We start from the raw sequence: 22,202 nt of genomic DNA, 5'->3' as shown, positions 1-22,202 counted from the left end.
GAGAGAGGTAGAGTTGTGCACCATAGAAACAACATATATAATACTGTGCGACATAGTTTCGTTATATCACGTGGGAATAGCATGAAGATTTTGTCAGCAATAATTTTGGCACATATTTCATTTCTGTGATGTGTACAGGGATAAGTGGCAAAACACCATCCCCTCCTTATCTGTACCCGGGTTTTATGTAAAATGAGACTGTATTCACGGAAAAGATGGAATGTTTGTAAAGGATTGAATTTTTGATGTTGCATTGGTTAACTGATAGGTATTGTTATATACTCAGTTATTATATGATGTGGATAGAAGGAATTATATAATTATATATGTATGTGTATGTGTGTATATGATATTTATGTGTATGCATGCATGCATATGTATATGGATATATATGTGTATTTAATGTATGTATATGTAACGATCTCAATATGAATATTATATAAATATGAATTATGAATAGATTAATAGACAGATTGATAGAGGTGTACACAGAAAAATTATACTGTGCGACATAATTTTGTTATAATTTTCATGTGGCAAGAGCATGAAGATTGTTTCAGTATGGTATATAAAATAATGTATATATTGTATATTTCTGTGTTAAATACCTAGGAACAGTGGCAACACACTATCCACACTCTCTATCCACTCCTTATCTGTACCCGGGTTCCATGCCTGCTATTTTGATTGTTGGTAAATCAGCTATATGGGTTAATGACCACGAGAATGTTCATTGTATCGTAATTGTTAACAATCCTTTGTCTGCACTGACACGACTGACACACTTGTAACACTGAACCTAATTCTTTATACTACCCCACTCCTGCCTGACATGCACCACCGCACACAAACCTTCCCCCAACATCACATGGTCACTCACATCCCGCCACAAGACAGCCACAAGACATCCAGGCAATTCAAACGTCTGCTTAGCAGGTAATTATTTTATTTAGTTTATTTACGATATAATAATTATGTTTGATAATTTTTATTGGATGATATGTTTGTATGCTACATATCTTCACTATATACTTATTTACAGTTACACATTGTTGAATGTGTTGCAAAGTGCCAAAAAATATTGCCAAGTATGCCATGTAACTATTAACTCATGCTCAACTCATATTTGATATATTGTGTTTATGACTCCAGATTTGTTATTCTCAAAAACATATAATTCGTTTCACAAACAGATATTAAAGCTGAGGAAGACCACGGTCGAAAGCTTCACAACTCTGCCGGTTTCATACGACATCTTCTGTTATCTACATTGTCTCAACTATATATATATATATATATATATATATATATATATATATATATATATATATATATAATGAAAGAGAGAGGAGAAGGAGGTGTGTGTGTATGTGTGTGTGTATGTTTGACAGGCAATCATAGTTAAATGTTGTGATATCAAGTTCACTAAATAATCAGTAAGGCATTTGATACACAATGCCAACATCATCAAACACAAAATTTATGCATATGACCCCGCCATTACCTAATTTGAATAGCCATTAATCATCAATCAAAACCAGACGTCTGCTGTTTTCGTGTCACGACAATGAAGTGGTTCTCATCCAGCTAGCGTTGGAAATCGAAAGCGATATTAGTTTACTACAATGATTATAAGGAAGATAAGTGGCTATTCGTACACGCATGAAAAAAAAAATCAGACCATTGTTCTAAGCCACTTCTATACGGATATGAGACTTAATTTTGAACTACTTAAACATTTTCGAGAAATTGCGTTGGGTTTCACACGCATTGAAGAAATGACTGACAGTCCTGAGTGGGCTGAGGAAACTAGTAAACTGGCTTCATGCAAATCTACATGCAGGAACTCTTAGTTTGTTATCTATAAACGAGAGCGCACGCCCTCAATGAGCCCCCACCCCCCCCCCCCCAAGAGGTGATTCAGTACTGTTATACAGCCTTTATCAATCCGAGTCGACTCGACTCGGCGTATACTTTTCACTGCTTTTGTTGAAGGTACTTTTGTCTGGCCTATGACCATTTCCTACAGAGATATCTTGCATGTAGCTGGGACTCGGATTCTAAACAGTTGGTTGATAATTGGTACAGTTTCGAAACTCAAAAGAAAGAATGGCGGCCCTGGCATTGCTGTTTGCTGGTTTCATCTGTTGCCATCCGTCCCTGGCTTTCTCAACTGATCCGTGTACGTATTGTTGTTGCTGTTATTATTATCTACTCAGTATGATTTTATTATTGACAGCATGATATTAACATTGTAATGAGTACTATCATCTTTATGTTTCGATCTTTTATTATTATTATACTAATTATATTTATTCGTCTTTCAATAACAAATATCAGTATTACAATTTTCAAAATCAGAACACACACTGGAGAGGTTGCACAAAAGGAAATAGACACTCTTTGTATATTGATGTTCATGCATGTTGTCAATTCTTGTTACTAGTAGGTGATGGATTGCTTATTACAAAATGTCTATGATAATCACCATTACTTTAGTGTCATTAAACCTGCACACATGTTTCCCACATAAACTTTTTCTATTTCCATTAACAACTTGGTTTTCTTATATTTCCATTCTTGAATTGTTTAATGTAGCTTACTGAGCACAATACGCATCATAATCGAATGACCCTATCATCACAACATTCACAAAATTTCAACATGTATGATCACTTGCTTAATGAAACATTCTTTGAACTTGGAATGATACCTAACTCACCAACAAAATTACAAATTTAGACATGGGAAATAAAACGTAAGCTTCTGAATAACTCCACTGAAGTAGGGCCTACATTGACTCATCCTTTATTTTGTGTAAATCAAAACACACCGTCGATTTGACAGTGAATGCAAACCACTGCGAATAACCTAGATTATAAACCTAAAATCTGGTACATACACATTAACTTACATCAGTATTAGTTCACTTTGGCAAACCTCTTGAGGGGAAATTGAAGGAGCAAACATAAACATAGAAAGAAAAAAGTGTACATCCAAAACTGTTTGCACTTCTTACACTATAGAATTTTACGTTCAGAAAACACCAAATTTACTGATTGAGATTATTCCACTTTTCAGACAAAATGTAATATAAACTAAAGGGATTTTGTAGAGTGTCAATGTGACATAAAACTCATTTTGTCCTCTTGTTATCCCGCAGTTATATCTCTGAACTGTATGGAAGAGTCTGTAGAGCGCAGTCCCTCGTGTGATAAAAACTGCGTATCCAACGGTGACGGTTGGGTTGTACAGGCACCCATTGGAAGGCGAATTCTTACACAAATTCAGTCTCTCAATAACAGAGTGCTGGGAGTCCAAGTATCAGATGAAATAGCTAATAAAACGTTCAGCACTCTCATCTTAAGCGGCGTTCCGTCTTCGTCCGTGTTATCCCTCTCCCATAAGACAAAGCTGACTATACGGTATATATATATACCCTGTAAATTTCAAGATGACCGTGAAGTGTTATGATGGTAAGTATTTATTATTTTGATATGACTATGCAATAGAAATAATCATGTCTCCTTTATAAATACTGCTGGTATATCTTACGAGTTGTTTATTTTTTCTCTTTTTCTTCTTGTTAGTTGTTTTTCTACTGCGAAAATCAAATCTGTATAAGATTAAGTGTTTGTTTATTCTTCCATGGGCAATTAACATAAGTAAAAACAATTTTTCAAAGTGGTAATTACAAGTCACGGTCTTTCTTCCGTCTTTCGCCTAATAATAATTAAGACCATTGTGAAGACACGACACTCTTATCGGCAGAAGGGTGTATATCTGATACGGCGAGTTCATCTTCTTTTCGAGATTCCAATTGTGACTGTGTAACATTGACTGTATGAGGATACTTACAAACAACGTCAACAAGCTCAATCCACATGTTTACATCTTTCAAAGACGGGTTTTGCAACTAGTCCGCAAACAAAGGGATAAGCGTTGCGAGTGATTGATAGATTCAGGTCGCTTGCTCTGAGTGAGTTCATTAAAGTGTATACGTTGTTTTTAGTACTATCTCCTGACACCGCCGTGACGGTGGTGCTTTCATCTTGACCTTCAAAATAAGTATTCTATTTTCTCAAATCAACCCAGAGAGAGATGATCCCAAACAAAAAGGAAAATTTGGAATGCAGTCATGATTTCTTTCTTTAAAAGGGTTAAACGGAGAGACAAAAAGAGAAACAATCGTAAAATTAATTTCATTTCCTCTTGTTAATTTTTGTAAAGATAGTAGCACTGTTCACATTTTTAGAATTCGAGACGTGCTTACGAATTATGAAACCCTCCCCCGATTTGGAATCCCAGGCGATAAATAACCCAAAATTACAGAAGAATGATGCTGCATTTCAATGGGTGACGGTCCCGCGCTGTAGCATTGTCTGAAGAGCACCGTTGAGTAAGTTAAATGTCAGTATGGCGCCAAAATGTTGATATGATGTCGTTTGTTGTTGCTATGGAATTGTTAACTTTGATTGGACAATAACATCCTTCTTGTTAAAGTGTGATTTTTTTTTTTTTTTGCAATTTATTACACTGCAGGTTAACAAAGCCGGGTGGCTTATTGTGTTGCAAAATAATGCACAAAACTCATTTCCATCCTTTAGAAAAGCATAATCATATTCCGATTCTGTCTTCAACACTGATCAGGAACAAAATGCTTGAAATCACTGCATATGAAAGTGCAATGAGTGCTCCATGATGAATCAATAATATTAACGTAATTCACTTCCAAGAAATGCCCGCTGTGCAACTGGCTCATGGGCCCTCTATCCTGGAAGGGTTAGTGGTCCTGGAATCAGACAAGTATGTCTGTTTTGACGGATTTACCGCTAAAGCTGCTGAATTGGTCTGTGGAGAGCTTGGCTTCCCAGCAGCGGAGGAGTATTCGGCTCAGGAATTGCCAAGTACAGCACCACGCACCAGAACCCAAAGCGTATCATGTTCATCTGACAGTAAGTGTTCTGTTATGTGTCTATTTGAATGAACATGTACCATCATTACGTATTATCAATTTTAAAGAAACCAGAAACCAACAAACCTAATAGATGGTCGAACAGAGGGTCAACAAAGATAAAATACAGGTTCAGATGATTATTCGAGATGTGGTTTGACAAAGTCCCAAAATGTAGAAACATGGCCGGCGGAAGGGGGAGGGGGTACCCCCCCCCCACACACACACACACTTTTTTTTGCACCTTACAAACGTATACATAGGGTGGCGCCGTCGGTGAGAAATGCTCTCACATTTTACTAATAGATCGAAAGCAGCATGAAACATTAATTTTACAGTTACATTTATCCAAGGGGCAAGGGTAATTATGACGTTGTGCATAGTTTTTTTTTTCCATTTTTTCTTTGATCATTTGTTAGAAATATACAGAAATATTTAACATTTCTTAGGGTTTCTTCCTCCTCATATTCTCGTGTCGAAGATTTTGCTTCATGATTAATGGCTTTACCGAACAGTTGACCATTCAACAAATAATTCTACAACACTGCAACAGACTCCTACAGATTTCAACGTTTACGGGATTGCCCAATCACTGAGTGTTCCTCCAGCAGGGCCGTCAGAGTGAAATGCAGAGGTGAGCCTATAATCAACGCAGTATCAGTTAAGGTCAGCAGCAACAATGATAATACAACTCAAAACCAGAATGTGGAAGAATGAAATGGTTGGCAAAACAGGACTGTCCGTTATGAGGGCGACACTTATTATACATGTATGAAATATTCTATCGGGCCATTCTCCAAAAAAAAAAAAAAAAAAAAAAAATGTGCAGTTACAGTTGTAGAAATGACATAAATTCAGCATCAAAGATTACATTCTTGTTTTATCAATTCAGAAACTTTGATCCCTTGGGAATACAAAACAATCAATGGGTGATTTTTGAAAGCTCATATTTTTTCTAGAAACATTTCCAAACGCAGAGTCCTTTTTTACATGTTCATACCACATATCAGCTACGTTACCAGATGTAACATCTTAGAAAATTGTTTTAATTTTGATTATCTGCTTATTTCTCGCTTTAAAATGGCAATGCTTATGCAAAACTACAGGCCTGAACATAAACAAACATCATGGAAACATTTTGTCAGCCGTGATCTAATGTGTAATGAAAAAGATCCTGGTTAATAAAGTGAAGGCTAGATAAAAAAAACAAGAAAATACGTATAATTCGACTTAAAATGTGATACCTTAATTTAACTTTGTACCTGCATTTTAATTATATCAACATTCTCATTGCTCATGTATGAATTACTATGAATTAAGTATTACACTTCTCATAAATGGCAATTGCCAGGTAACATCTCTGCCAGATTAAATACATTCAGGATCGGAAGAAGAACGGTGTGCGGTAACGTATCTGATGCATCAAAAGTTCCGTTTCAGACCCAACACCAATAAGGCCAATAAATTAATTCTAACTCGTAAAAACATCACAATGTGACCATTCTCGTTAAAACACCGCATTTCTAAACGTAAGGAATGATTTCGTCATAGGTAGAAGATTAGATAACTCTTCGATAAAACTTTGAGATATACGTGAAATACGAGAACCAAACAAACACAAATCCACAATACCTTCTTTTTTTTTCTGATATGGTCTATGCCGATATTTTATAATTACACGGAAGACGGTAAAAATGAAGTTGGAAAAGATTTCTATGCACATGATACACGCGAATTCAATTTTCCTTTGTTCCGGTCTGTAATAAATTAGGTCTCACGAATCGAGAAACAATGGTAACATATCTAACAAAGCATTTATGTTAATTGACACATTTAACCACCGATTTTACACTAAACCCAAATCACTCAATCATGTGATGAAAAAGAAATCTGATGTAAAACGTTAGACATCAAATCCTAGAGTCATTGTCAGACCATTAACAGTCAACCAAGGAAGTGCTCTTGACTTTAATCATAATACTGAGCGCATTTTTTGTAAGCTGCAAAATTATAATGAAGAAAGGTATATGAACCGTTCATGTAGCCTCGTTTGACAAGTTGACAACATAATGTGCGTACCAGATTTCAGCCCTTAAAAGTCCTATGTTGATTTTTACAGACAAACATTTATTGTACAAAACGCTCCCTCACACACACGCACACACACACACACACACACATACACACACACACAACCTCAACAAAACAGAAATAAAAATCAACGGATTTGTAACGTATATCTGACGGCATTTTTTGTAAATGCCATAATTCTTAGGGATAATACTATAGTTCTTGTTTAGATGAGGATTCAGTTTCTAACCTGTTACAAGATAATCGAAATCCACTTTTACTCAAGAAAAGTTTATTTGATGAAAATCGGTTTAGAAATGGCTGAGATGTCCATGAATAAAGTAAAAGGAAGATGTTCAAATGAAAGGATATCGGCCATCACATTTTGTTAGGACCTCTTTCTTTTACTTTATTTTGGATATCTCGACCACTTCAAAACTGATTTTTCATTTCATAAATTTTTAATTCCTTTTAGAACTGCATGTTTTCTTAGCAAGTCGTATAGAGCACGGTGTCAACCGGTTAAATCCACGCACAATAGCGCTTCGCGGTTAACTTTGCTGCACGATACATTTTATTGGTAACGTATCTTACATGTTTGATGGTAACGTAGCTGATGTGCCGTTACCGTTCTCACACTATTATTGACAAAAATATTAGTTTCTTCAACAATTTCTGTTGTGTAATTACTCATTACCTTAAGTATTCAAAAGATCCGGAGCTTTCCTTTCATATAAAAGCATTTTTTTTTTCTAAATGAAGCAAAGTTTAAGTAACGTATCTGATATCAGCTCATCGTAACATTAGGTTTCCATGGCTTCGCATATATATATATATATATATATATATATACATTTTTTTTTTTTTTGGTAACAAGAGATTCCATCAATAAATCATGGTTCCATGTATGCATGAGGTTGACTTTGCTTAACACAATACATTGCACTGCTATGCGCATTACCTTGATCTTCTCTGAAGGGTCTCAAAAATGGTAACGTATCTGACTGCAATTTGGCCACACGATATTAATGATCTCCTAGAGAAATATGAAAACATATTAATTATTGTTATGTAATATTATTTTTCATTCAGGCACTTGAGGGGCAATGGAATGAAGCAAAAAAGATTTGATTTAAATGATATGTTAATGAGTAAGAACTTGTTATATGAGCACGTCCTCTTCTGGCGACATGGTTTTTTTTAGGGTTACATCGAAGTTCGGATCGTGTTTCTAATATTTTCCCGGGGGTCCCAATAGCTTTATTAATATTTTACAGGTCTAACCTCTCGGATGAATTGAACTAAAAATGTTTCTGAAGAACACAATATCTATTTAAAACGTATGAACATGCTGGCGACACGAAAATCGCAGTTTCGCACATTTTTTTAGGAGAATGGCCCTCTCTCTCTCTCTCTCTCTATATATATATATATATATATATATATACATAAACATATGAATAGTGTATATATGAAGAGCTTGTTCGCAAAAACCGATGAGTCCATTTATGAATATTTTGAAGTACGGTCTCTGTCATAAAGTATAAAATAATACCTTTTAAATGATATATTGGTCACTACATATAAAGGTACATTTCTGAAGTTATGGTCAAAAGAAGCAAAAAATTTCTTATTATTCTCTTTATTTTTCTTGACCTTTAATCGCAAATATCTCCATTTGGCAAATATGGACTTATCGGTTTTTGCGAACAAACTCTTCATATATTATGTCGGTGTATGATTAAAAAAGCTGCTTTATTATCTCTAGTTATGTTCGGTTTTGAAGCTGCCAAGTTTTGACAGGAGGAAATGAAAAGGTTACTCTTCCAGGCAAGACAAACAGAAAAACTATGACAATTTGAATCAGTCAATCTCTTTTGGTTCATTTCAGGTAATCCTAGTCAAGATTGTTTGTTTGTTTGCTATTCGGTCTTTTAGCTGGTTGGTCAAATATATAGTTGGGTTCAATGGCATACTATATACACAGTCGAATGAACTCGTGTTTTATTGGCCAAAATGCATTACCAGTTTGTTTCTTCAATTTTGTATATATATATATATATATATATATATATATATGTAACCGTGCATCACAAAACGAACAAATAGTCGCCCCCACTGATTTTACGTGAGGACTCAAAAAAAGGTCAAACAGGTGAACCTAGTCAATCTTGAGTTTTTCATATTTTCTGAAAGAGCTACCATTCTTCTACAATATTCTTTAGTCTGGGATCATAACAAGAATGAAAAAGTGTCTTTTCAGCAGTTCTTCTACAACCCTTTTTGGGGGGAGAGTAGAATGATCAGGTATGTCTTAGAGGCCCCCTTTTATTTCTTAACTATTTATGTGTCACGTTCGCACGTCCGACTCAGTCGACGGCGTGCCAACTTCGCATATTCTGCTCAACAAACAAAGCCGCCAAAACCGATCGATAAATCACTAATCACCGCTAATCCCGCGGCACAATGAAAGCGTTTCTCGTGCTTTTGTTCCTCTCATATACGGCTTGCATTCTATGTGGTGATTGACTATCAAGCGGCGTTCCCAACTAGATTTGCTCCTACATTTTAAGTTTTTGTCACGGTTTTACGAGCAAAAGTCATGCCTTTACAGTAATGTAGCAACTGGTCATTCAAAAGAAAAATTGAAAATAGATTCGTCATACAATTTATATCGAAACAAAGCTTGGCATTCCTCTTTAACTTTGCCTACTAGTATGCCCGTCTTAACAGAAATTTGTAAAAGTTTACAAATTGGAGAAACAGAATTCTTGCTCAGAGCATGACTACCTTCCTGTCTCAGAATAACGTGGCACTCAGGGGGTTTCCACCATGGCACATAAAGAGTTAAAATCATTTACACACTCTTTATTTTCAAGTCTAATAACTTATTAAACGATAAAGCTACTGCTTTGAAAGTTGGCATCTAACATGAACATAATGGGTTGATAGAACATGCTCAATTTCAGCGTAATTTGATAATCCCTTCATTGTTGTTACTCCGGTGGTTTACATCCTGTGTTTTGTCCCTTTCACCGCACAGCTAGCACGCCTTGGTAAAGATTTAGCACTTCAATAGACCCAGTACTTCAGAGCCTCTTTTTCTCAGTTTCCACTTTTCCAGAGTGTGTGCTTTCTTTCCAGTATTTAGGTAGGTTAGGGGAGACCATTTGAAATGAGTTACACATCATTTTAAAGCTTACAGTCTGCTCTTTCAGAATCTGTCCTTAACTAAAAATCCATGTCTGGCGACTTTTTGTTGGTTTTGTGGTGCAGGGTCATATGTGACCCTGCACCTCAAAACAAACAAAAAGTCGCCAGACATGAATTTTTAGTTAAGACCATATTCTGAAAGAGCAGACTTTAAGCTTTAAAATGATGTATAACTCAAATCAAATGGACTCTCCTAACCTATCTAAATATTGGAAAGAAAGCACAAACTCAGGAAAAGTGTGAACTGAGAAAAGAGGCTCTGAAGTACAGTGTCTATTCAAGCGCTTAATCTTTACCAAACCGTGCTGGCTGTGCGATGAATGGGACAAAAAACAGGAAGTAAACCACCAGAGTGACAACAATGAAGAGATTATCAGATTAAACTGAAATTAAGCATGCCTCCTTAACACATTCTGTCCATAATTAGTGCCAACTTTCAAAGCAGTAGCGCTATCCTTTCAAAAGTTATTAGAGTTGAAAGTGAAGAGTGTGGACAAGGTTTTTCAGAAATGAAAAAGGGATTCTAAATACACACCTAATCACACTATTCTACCAAAAATGTTTGAGATAAACTGCTAAAAAAACACACTTTTCTGCCCGTTTCATGATACCAAATTTTAGCATAATGTAAAAGAAGACCCGCTCTTTCAGAAAATATGAAAAAGTCAAATTCCGCTAGGTTGACCCATTTCACTTATTTTCAGTCCTCCCGCAAAATCAGTGTGTGCGACTTTATGTTCGTTTTGAGGTGCACGGTCACATATATATATATGTGACTCTGCACCTCAAAACAAACAAAAAGTCGCCAGACATGAATTTTTAGTTAAGACCATATTCTGAAAGAGCAGACTTTAAGCTTTAAAATGATGTATAACTCAAATCAAATTGACTCTCCTAACCTATCTAAATATTGGAAAGAAAGCACAGACTCAGGAAAAGTGTGAACTGAGAAAAGAGGCTCTGAAGTACAGTGTCTATTCAAGCGCTTAATCTTTATCAAACCATGCCTGGCTGTGCGATGAATGGGACAAAAAACAGGAAGGAAACCACCAGAGTAACAACAATGAAGGGATTATTAGATTAAACTGAAATTAAGCATGCCTCATTAACACATTCTGTCCATAATTAATGCCAACTTTCAATGCAGTAGCACTATCCTTTCAAAAGTTATTAGAGTTGAAAGTGAAGAGTGTGGACAAGGTTTTTCAGAAATGAAAAAGGGATTCTAAAGACACAACTAATCACACTATTCTACCAAAAATGTTCGAGATAAACTGCTAAAAAAATACATTTTCCTGCCCGTTTTATGATACCAAATTTCAGTATAATGTAAAAGAAGACCCGCTCTTTCAGAAAATATGAAAAAGTCAAGTTCGGCTAAGTTGACCCATTTCACTTATTTTCAGTCCTCACGCAAAATCAGTGTGTGCGACTTTATGTTCGTTTTGAGGTGCACGGTCACATATATGTAAGGGGGGTGTTAGGGTGGTATGTGTAGAATAAAGTCTCTTGTCATGATGGCTTATTCTCACCCCGAATACATAATTTCATCCAAATGGATATATCACACAGAAACATTAAGCAAACTAAATATGTGGGCGTCAAAGCAGTGACAAAGACAATGTAGTACACATTGGATTACATTAATCACCTTGTTGGTGTTGAGATTTATTCAAAGTCAGGCATCAGAGCAACCAGTTTGATCTCTTTTAACCATGAAAAAAAAAAAGAGTTATTATGCATATAATACGAATGACAGAGATAAGAATGTACTCACACATAAGTCCACTCTGATATTCAATGACGGGGATTGCGTCATGCACTACCATTCAATTTTCGCGCAAAATGCTCACAAATACAGTTCTCGCGGTCGACTTAACATGCTAACTGATGGCGAATCTCGTTGGAGCGCTCAGTTCATGAAGTGAAGAGGAGCCGCGAATGATGACTTGAAGACATCTCTGCGTTGAGTTCACTCACGCATACAGTTGGGGGGGGGGGGGTCCATGTCCAAATGAAAGTTACTTCGGGATTGCTGCACATTCCGAAAGCTGCATGTCTGGTCCTCAAAACACTAAGTAGTCATTTGACTCTTCCTTAGGTCGACCAACATGATAACAGACCGTTTCGAATGTCCAGTAAAGCGTCCATAAAATATCATTCGAAACATCTATACAGTTGGGGGGGGGGGGGTCCTCGTCCAAATGAAAGTTACTTCGGGATTGCTGCACATTCTAAAAGCTGCATTTACTGGTCCTCAAAACACTAAGTGGTCATTTGACTCCTCCTTAGATCGACCAACATAATTATAACAGACCGTTTCGAATGTACAGCAAAGCGTCTATAAAATATCATTCGAAACATCTTATCAACTTTGAACTGATGTACAGTAGACATGACTTAGTTATGTCAGGACGGAATTCGGTGTATAGATGCAAAAGGTTGAGTTTCTCCACTAAAACATTCCAGTATATAACAGCTTGGTCTCTGAGAAATTTGAACACGTCCTTCCACTTCACAGGGCTTGGGGAGGAGAGCAGGGAGGTGGGAATACACCTCCCTCGGGAGAGAGACTGACCTAGTATCAACTCCAATATATACTATATATACTTTCTTGTTCCTACTATCACATAATACTTATCTCTGGTATCGTACCCAAGCTTTCCTGACTAACCCTTCTCAAAGAAACTTTATACAAAAACTTTATACAAAAACTGACCATGAATGGCAAAGGAGAGGGAGAGAGAGAGAGAGAGAGAGAGAGAGAGACAAAGAGGCAGAGAGAGAGAGAGATAGGGCGAGAGAGGGGGAGATTGAGAAAGAGACTTAATACAAAGCATTTTACATGTATGCTGTACTCTGGTTCTTTGTACGGCATCACAGGGTGGCAAACTTCAAAGTAACGTAGAACAATACCAGCCACTTTTATGTGGTTTTCTATCTCTAAGTCACTGTCCAGTCATTGCTACTGTCCAGTCATTGCCACTAAATCCACTATTCAAGTAGGGTGGCAGTACCTCTTTTGTTTCATAAACTCATTCAACCTTTAGGTTGCGTGATGGCACTATATATACACTGTGTACCAAGCAGCTATTGTATCTTGGTAATGAATAGATTTCAGCTTTCTGGTTCTACAAACACTATGTACAGTAAAATGGGCAAGTTGCTCCATAAACTTATATTACATGTCTTGGCATGAAAGCTACTATATTCCAGCCTTCCGCCATTACAATCTCTACAGTAAAGTGGGCTTGTTACTCCACCACTTTACATATATATATATATATATATATATATATATATATATATATATACATGTATATATATTCATCCATATATATAAATACACATTCCGTCGTTCAAATTTGTTCATTAACAAAATACAACCCTAGGCAATGCAAAATAGTAGGCCCTAGCTGTAGAAGCAGTGCTGTGTAGTTTAGTGAAAACGAACGCGTAGCAGCAGTCTGTAGTAGGACTGGGTTTATTTCACGTTTTACTAGAAATATTTAAGCTCGACGTACGTTGTCTTCTATTATTTGTTATCATTATGCGGCAATTTAGGGCAACTAGGATTCGTGTGGATGGAGGATTATATTCGTCATTCTTAACTTCATTCATCCGAAAATAAAAATGGGTTCCTAAATTCGAACGTTCTGCTGATTGTTCGTTACAGCGAAGGTTTGGTAGCAGGAAAATGAAAAGGTACGTTTGTGCCGACACGGATTGTCGCCCCTACACGGATTGTCGCCTCCTGCTCGGGGCGACAATCCGTGACGGGCGTTGGCGGCACGGATTGTCGCCCCCTACACGGATTGTCGCCTGGCGACAATCCGTGTAGGGGGCTGGCGGCACGGATTGTCGCCCGCCCTCGAAGCACATTTTGCTGGGTAATATCGTTTTGGACATAATCATTGAAATACTAACACATAACTTACATGGCTACATCCATGCAAACATGCCATGTAAAAAGTCATGGTGAGGTTTCAAGGAAGTGTGTATGTGCGCGTGCACATGATAATTTAGTGTCCGTTTGTGCGTGTGTGTGTGTGTGTGTGTGTGATGAAAGAATGTGTTTATTATGTCAGTTTTTTGCGTATGTGTTTTTTAGCTGCGCGTGGGGAGGGATAACTAGTAAGCTGTTGCTGGCATAAACGTTGATATTGATTTTATCAGCAGCTTTGAATTTGATGAGTTTGTTGGGGCAGATTTGTATAATCATGAATTCGGAATGGAGCTTGCGTGCGGGCCGATGCTGCTTTTCTGCATACGGTCCATTATGTCTTATTTATCAACATTGGGAAATTGTTTCATCAGGAAGGAATGTGGTATCGGTTCGGGTGTGCGTCGGTATGTGGGAAGGGGGTTACATTTCGTTATTGCAAAAGTTTGTTACTCTGAAGGCTCATTCGTCCGAAGGCTCATTATTCCGAAGGTTCGTTATTCCGAATTTCATTTTTGGATCAACGAACCTCTAGGTATAGGGAATTGTGTGTTTCGGATATTAAAATGAAGCCTCGGAAAAAACGAAACTTCGGAATAACGGAACCTTCGTGTGTGTGTGTGTGTGTGTGTGTGTGTGTGTGTGTATTTGGGTTGGTGAATGTGGGTGTGGGATGATTTAGGTTTTGTTTAATCAGGGGTTGGTGGGTTGGGGATTGGATTTGAAGAAGGATAGTTATAAATGGTATGACAGATGTTGGTAGGATTTAATATTTAGGATAGATGTAGGCCCTAGATTTGTTTCGGATGGGGAGGGGAGGGGGTGGTCGGGTTTTTTATGACTGATTTCATTCTAGATTCGTGTAATGTATTTGTGTTTTTTTTATGTATATGCCCTTGTAAGTAAGAAGGTGTTACATGATCCAAATCAATGTATTCAAGGAATATAGGTTTGGTAGGGCCCTACATGTCAAAACTTTCTCGTGAAGAAATTGTTAGTAGGGTTGGTCTATAATCGAGTTATCTATGTTGAAGTGAGATTATTTGTGGTATAAATTGACAAATGGATTTGTTTCTGTTTCGATTTGCCATTTGTAACTTTTTTTTCATGTTACACCCAGAATGAGTCGATTTATGAATGATTTGAATGAAATCAATGAATATCAAGGGAAAAAGTGTTGAGTTGGTTTATTTGCTTTATGAGGATTTGTTTGAGTGTTTGTTGGTGTTTGTTTGTATTGCGTATGTATTAGCGGTGTGCAATGGCAGTTCGTTTGTGCTAAAATCAACTAACGATTGACAAATTTTTTACGGCGTGTGGAAATTATTCGCTCATGCATAAAGCATGCCAAACCTATTCTGGGACAAAGAATAGTGGTATGGATGTTCTAGTTTATAAGACTGATGGAAGAAAATGACTGCAGTGAAAAATGAACAAAGACAAATAACATTTGGGGAAGGTACCTCCCTCGTATGTATTTTCTCTCGGTCTCTCTCTCGCCTAGCCTGCCTCACCGCTGATATTGGTTCACACACCCATACTATTTTTAGATCAACGCTGGTGTGAATTTTTTAAACACGTGCTCATACACTCTGAAGGCGTTTGTATTGCCACAGTAGCGCCGCTATATTCCACATACACACGTAAGCATACAGGCACACGTATACACACAGACAAACAAACCACTACCACTATGACCACCACACATGCACAGTTTCTACATATTGTATTATCATACTCCAAACACACACACATACACACACTTACACACACGCACACAGACACACACACACACACAAAATCATACACATCACATATCATGCAGCTCACAATAGACACACACACACACACACACACACACGCACACACACACACACACACACACACACACACATACGCATAACGTAGGGGGCGACAATCCGTGCCGCCAGCGCCCGTCACGGATTGTCGCCCCGAGCAGGAGGCGACAATCCGTGTAGGGGCGACAATCCGTGTCGCAACATACGTTATTTCAAAGGTCCTTGCTCCGAAAATGCGAAAAAAATGCGAAAAAAAATGTTTTTCCAAAGATTCGCTTTTCAAAAAAAAAAAAAAAAAAATCCGGAGGTTACTATATCAAACTGAAAAGAAAAATAATATGAACGGTGCGCAATAATTAGCCTTCAATATTACGAGCCTTGTTTTATTTCCGAGTTTTCAAACCTTGGGAAAAAATATTTGTTTTGTCTTTGTTGTTTTGTTTTTTTCACTTCATGGTTCAAGATCCTATATACGGAACTTCATAACTGATATACAGATGGACTATACGGAATAACGAACCTTCTGAAGAAGAAAACACAATCTTAAAAAAAAAAGAGTAAAATTGTAACCGGTCTAATAAGTCTGAACGCAGCAACAAACCAATAAGACGTTATTCAGGTAACCGTCGTCGTTATGACATTCTGTTTGATCATAGAGCCTGGATTTCTGGGATGCTACCAAGGTAACCAACAAACGATTTCGTTTCTACTTGACTATGGGTCTGAACTTCATTCGGATGAGGTGTGTACATCTACCTGCAGAAGAAAGCCGAAAAACAACGAGATTGCTCTCATACACCGTGGGATTTGTATTTGTTTGCGATCCAAACGGTATGCCGGTTTGATTACTGAAGGAAGTTTTTCCGACAACAGGACATGTCCCATTAACCGCCAGGCACAACTTGTATCTGAAGAACGTGTGCATTATTCATTCGACAGTGAGTATGAGTAGATACAGAAACACTAAAACATATTTCATCGAATGATGACAACAAGAAACAAGACAGAGAAAAAAAAAGTGAGCCTGCAAAATCTCAGATAAATTCTTCGTATAAACCCACTCTAAAAGAGCATATTTCAGCTTTTAGATTGAATGGACCTCAGTATGATTTGAGATTCCCGACCAACAAAATAGTAAACCATGATCACAGAGAGAAACAAGGTCAGCACATGCTGTGTTCAACGAAGATGAGATTTATTAACTCTGTGGTGACCAATGGGATTATAAGGTTACGTATAGGAGGGCTCAGTCATTATGGATGTTAAAAGCTACAGATGACTGATTTGTAGATTTCTGCTGTAATCTTTAAACCTTACTTTAACATTCCTCGAGGGAAGAAACCGGATTTCTCATGGTCGGACATCCGGGTATTTTGCGTGTCACGGGGTCATGGATAGCGGTGGAGTGAAAACAAACCATACACGAGCCTGGAGTGTAAACGCTGTACGTGTTTTCTGCCGGGGCGCCCCGCGAGCATAGCGCTAGCGCAAGCTGTACTACTGTACAGTAGCTGTGCGGGCGGAAGGATTAGGCCCTAGGCCTACCCTAAATTAGGCCCTACCCTAAGCCTACTACAGTACTAACGTTAGACCTATAGATCTACCTGAAGTTTCTTTGAGGTACTAAGTAAGCGTAGATATCGTGTTAGGGCCTACTCAAAGAGGTTCTACTGCACATCTGGCCATTTTGTCGGGTCGTTGATCCAGAGTCCTGCCGCGATTTCATACGGGCACAGGTCCAGTCCGGCTGCCTTCACCTTGGCAAAATGCCGGGACCGATCGATCGACAGGATCCAGATTTTTAGAATATTGCTGGCAAGACATGATGCATGTATCTCATGAATGATGGCACAATAGTAGAGCAGATAAGCCGAAGAATTGTGCAAAATTTGACTAAAGCATGAAACTTTCACCATTGTTAGTACATGCTATAAGATTAATTCTAAGATCGGGAGGTAAGTCTGAATTGACCTCTGATGACCTCTAGAGGTCAATGACCTCAAAATCTAAGAAAATTGATATTTTGCGTCATTGGTTAATGATAAACACAGTAATGATGTACTAAAACTTAATATTTGTCACAGTGAAATTGTCTTTATGTTCCAAGGAGCCCTGACAGGTTTCTACCTTTGACCTCTGATGACCTCCAGAGGTCAATGACCTCAAAATGTCAGAAAATTGATATTTTGCATCATTGGTTAATGATAAAACACAGTAATGATGTACTAAAACTTAATTTTTGTCACTGTGAAATTGTCTTTATATTCCACAGAGCCCTAACAGGTTTCTATCTTTGACCTCTGATGACCTTCAGAGGTCAATGACCTCAAAATGTCAGAAAATTGATATTTTAATGCGTCACTCATAACTGAAACACGATAATTATGTACTAAAAACTAATTTTTGTAAGAGGAATTGCCTCAATGTTCCACTGAGCCTTTCGAGTCAGATTTCTACCTTTGACCTCTGATGACCTCAGATGACCTATGATGAGGCCAATGACCTCAAAATGTCAGAACATTGATATTTGGTGCAATTGGTTGATGACAAACATGATTTAGATGTTAGATTCATTTGTATTACAATTGAATTGTTTTCCTATTCCACAGAGCAAGAGAAATTACTCACGTGTCTCTACCTTTGACCTCTGAGGAAGGTGACAGGTCAATGACCTCAAAATATCAGAATATTGATGTTCTATGTATAGTCAATGGTCAACTTTGTAATACCCGATGTACAATCATTTATGCTATAATAGAAGAATCTTGTCATTCCATGGAACATTGGTCATTAGCCTGTGCATTATATCCAACTTTGACCTCTCAGGACAATGAGAGGTCACTGAGGTCACATGTGTAGGCTTACCTGTATTGATGTTTGGCTTCATTGGTGTAATCGTAAATGCTTAATCATGTACAAATCACGCATTGATGTTTTGATCAAAATATGTATGCATATTCCACAGAGCATTGGTTTATAGTAACAGGTCTCTGAAATGTGAGAGGTCAATTACTTCAGAAATAAAGCTTAAGTTTCTTGAGTGATGGCAGTGACCTCAAATACAACTGTTGTGTTTGGGTTAGTTATGTAGACTAGCAAATATGGTCATTATCTCGACACTCGAGGAAAACAAGGCCCACGAGACTGATATACAGAGTGTTTAATCTATTCAGTGTAAGTCTCATAGATCTTTTCCCCCATTTGTCGGACTCATTTTGGGACTGGTTTGCCTAAGTGTCAAGCTCATGGGCAATATTTGCATAGTTTCCAGCTGATGGGCCTGTATTGGCCAGTGTAAAGCTGGTGGGTTGTTACAGTATGACTGCGATGAATGACTCATGGTCCTGGAGTATACAGTCCACAGCTGCGACATCATGGACCATCTTGAAAACTTCGACATACTGTGAGGCCCAACATGCATTCCACATGAAGCAATCCTGTGTATTGCAACTAGCTATTGCCATCCGAGACCTACCCAGGGAATAGATAAGCATTCATGGCAAACCATGGAGAAAGCGGATTGTGCAAAATATTTTGGAGTTCCAATAGGAGGCTCAGCTGGAATCAAATCGCCACAGCAGCTTAAAAAGGTTATACTTCAACCAAAGACTCTCTCCAGACGAAGATACGAGTATCATAAAGTTCAGGTGTTTTGCTACTCCATGCCGCTCAGGACTGTCCTGGAAAATGCATGCAACATCTGGGATCCATTCACCCAGGTGAAACATGATGAAGTTTGGAATGATCCAGAGAAGATATGCACTCTTTAGCTGCAATGACCATCATATGCAAAACAAGCAGTGTTACAGCCACACTTGAAAAACAAAACAAAGCAAAACAAAACAAAACTACAATGGCAATCCCTGTAAGAAAGTACAGCTCAGGCAAATTCAGCGATGATGTTCTGCATCAAGAACCCCACAATATCCACTCCGCAGGAAGTTGTGGCTCTATTGCTGCATTCTTCAAAAAGGGCAAATGACCAAAAATGTCAGGCATCATTTGCAAGAACACAAAGTAGGCCTACTCCCAAAAAAGGTGGCGGCTACTCTCGGCCACTGTCTCTTGTATCTCTTTGAAACACTTCAGGAGAGAGATACTCAATATTCAGCTCTGTTATTAAAGATACATATGTCTCTCTTTTTGTTTTTGCATTTGTTTGTTGTTTTTTGCTTCATATAGCTCTTTGGATACCTTCTTTAACCAATTAAGAAAAGGCTCCATGGCAGAATATTACAAGATTACACAGTATAATGAAGAAGAAGAAGAAGAAGAAGAAGAAGAAGAAGAAGGAGAATAGGAAACGAGATCCGCTGTCAATGATGCAGAGCCAATACCAATCAGTTCCATGGCAGATCTTAGTTGGCACTGCAAAGGTTTGGATGTCTCTCTCTGATGACAAAGGATATTCTAAAGCTCCAAGTAAGTCCATGGGGTGGTTTACATTGTCTGGGCATAGAGGGTTGGGTTGGGTATATAAGGATATGATGCTTTGTTATAAAAATTAGGTCTGAGATATCTATTTTTTATGTTTGTTTTGACCATCCCGCATGGATCTCCAACGAAAAGGAATGATAATGTGTTAGACCCAGCCGCCACCGTGTTTTTTCAATAGATTTTGATATTACAGTGTAGTTGAGAAAAAAGTAACCACTCATTGTCCTAGATGGAAGTCAAAATTGAACTGTGTGTGGAATACTCTGCATACAATTTTGGACACACACACACACAAAATGCATTTTTTAAAATATAATTATTATTTCATAAGCAGCAGGCCATTACAAACCAATGAGACCAGACATCAATATTCTTACATTTTGATGCATATCTTTCAATATCCTCCAGAGGTCAGAGGATCATCGCTAATGTTCATGTGAAATGAGTACACGCCTTTTGAATTGCTCACTTTTATTGCTATAGAAATACACAATATGTGCATCATGTCAATCATTAAATATTGTATCAGTTTCATTTTCAGTCTTGGATTATTTTTTCTATGTACAAATAAAATCGTGGCAAAGTAAACAACTTTCACATCAAAATATAAACGAGAATACTAAAAAAGAAATAGATGTAATAACGTGCAAGGCAAATACCAGGCCTACATCATCTCAAGGTATACAGGTGAAGGATATCACCTATTGATAAACAATTTACTTGACTGGGATAGCGACCACTGAACAATATTGTTTCTTAAAACTCTCTCTTCTTTTCAACAAGTGGAATAAAACACGTGCACATACCGGGGCATTAGTTTGGAAGAGGGGTGGGGTGGTGGCAGGGATAGTTGACCCCCACCCCATTAAATTCTGAGATGTGGACTATGTTTTGTTGTTGTTAGTTTTTGTTGTTGTTTTTTGCTTTTTGCTTTTTAGACAGAAAACTGCCCAAGTTTTTCACTTTAAATGTGCATCGGATTGTTAAAACTTAATTCTGAAATGCAAAATCTCCCTTCTGTGAGAGGGGATATCTCCTTTTGATAGACTCCTTCCCCCTGCTTGGTTCCTTCCACAGATATAACATACTTTGGGGAATGATAATTTCCCTTATTCTATGAAAAATGTTTTTAAGAGATATTTTTATTTGAATTCCGAAGATGAAAAGGCTTTCCTATATATGCACGATTGTTCATTTTGGATGGCAAGAGGCATTTGCCCTGCCTCCCGAGAAAATATGGGAGGGGGAATGGTGGGGACATAAAACTTTGCCTCCAAGTATTTCCTGAGATTGAGATTTTTTTTCTTCACTTTGTTGACAGAAAATGAATTGTCACTGTACATTTTAGCTATAGTATGCACCAGATTAAAAGGCAGAATCTCCTTTGCATACCCCCTCCCCCACACTATCTTTCGTTATGTCCCCTTCCATATACGCTCAGTGCTTTTGTCCCATTTTTGTTCTATATCATCACAAAGTATGTACTAGATCTTTAATTTCAGTTCCGACATATTAAAGAAAATCCCTCTTGTTGGAGGGGGTAGTGTATCTTTCAATTAACAATCCCTCCTCGGTTTCTACCCTTAGATTTGGTACACTCCTTTTACTGATAATTTCCCAAATATTCCATCATAAATGTGTATACTAGATTTTTTGTTTTACATTTCTATTCTTACTGCAAAGGCTCCCTCGCATGGGAAGGATTGGGGGACAGCCCCTTTCATACCCTCCTCTCGCTGTATCAACCTCTCCTCCATGCATTGATTATGGCTACACATTTGGGTAT

The 22,202-nt window shown here is 37.7% G+C and overlaps 1 protein-coding gene across 1 annotated transcript in view; it reads left to right on the top strand.

Annotated features, from left to right (window-relative positions):
* Positions 1-3,454: 3,454 nt before the first annotated feature.
* Positions 3,455-22,202, top strand: part of LOC140227039 (uncharacterized) — a 28,294-nt gene continuing 9,546 nt past the window's right edge. The window contains exons 1-4 of the mRNA XM_072307470.1: positions 3,455-3,476; positions 4,737-4,955; positions 5,508-5,588; positions 16,636-16,917. Coding sequence (XP_072163571.1) covers positions 3,455-3,476; positions 4,737-4,955; positions 5,508-5,588; positions 16,636-16,917 — 604 coding nt within the window. The remainder of the gene's footprint in view (positions 3,477-4,736; positions 4,956-5,507; positions 5,589-16,635; positions 16,918-22,202) is intronic.

The sequence above is a fragment of the Diadema setosum genome, chromosome 4 (genome assembly GCF_964275005.1).
Source record: "Diadema setosum chromosome 4, eeDiaSeto1, whole genome shotgun sequence".
Taxonomy (NCBI): Eukaryota; Metazoa; Echinodermata; class Echinoidea; order Diadematoida; family Diadematidae; genus Diadema; species Diadema setosum.
The sequence above is the reverse complement of the archived record's forward strand: the minus strand, read 5'-3'. Positions and strand labels throughout refer to the sequence as shown.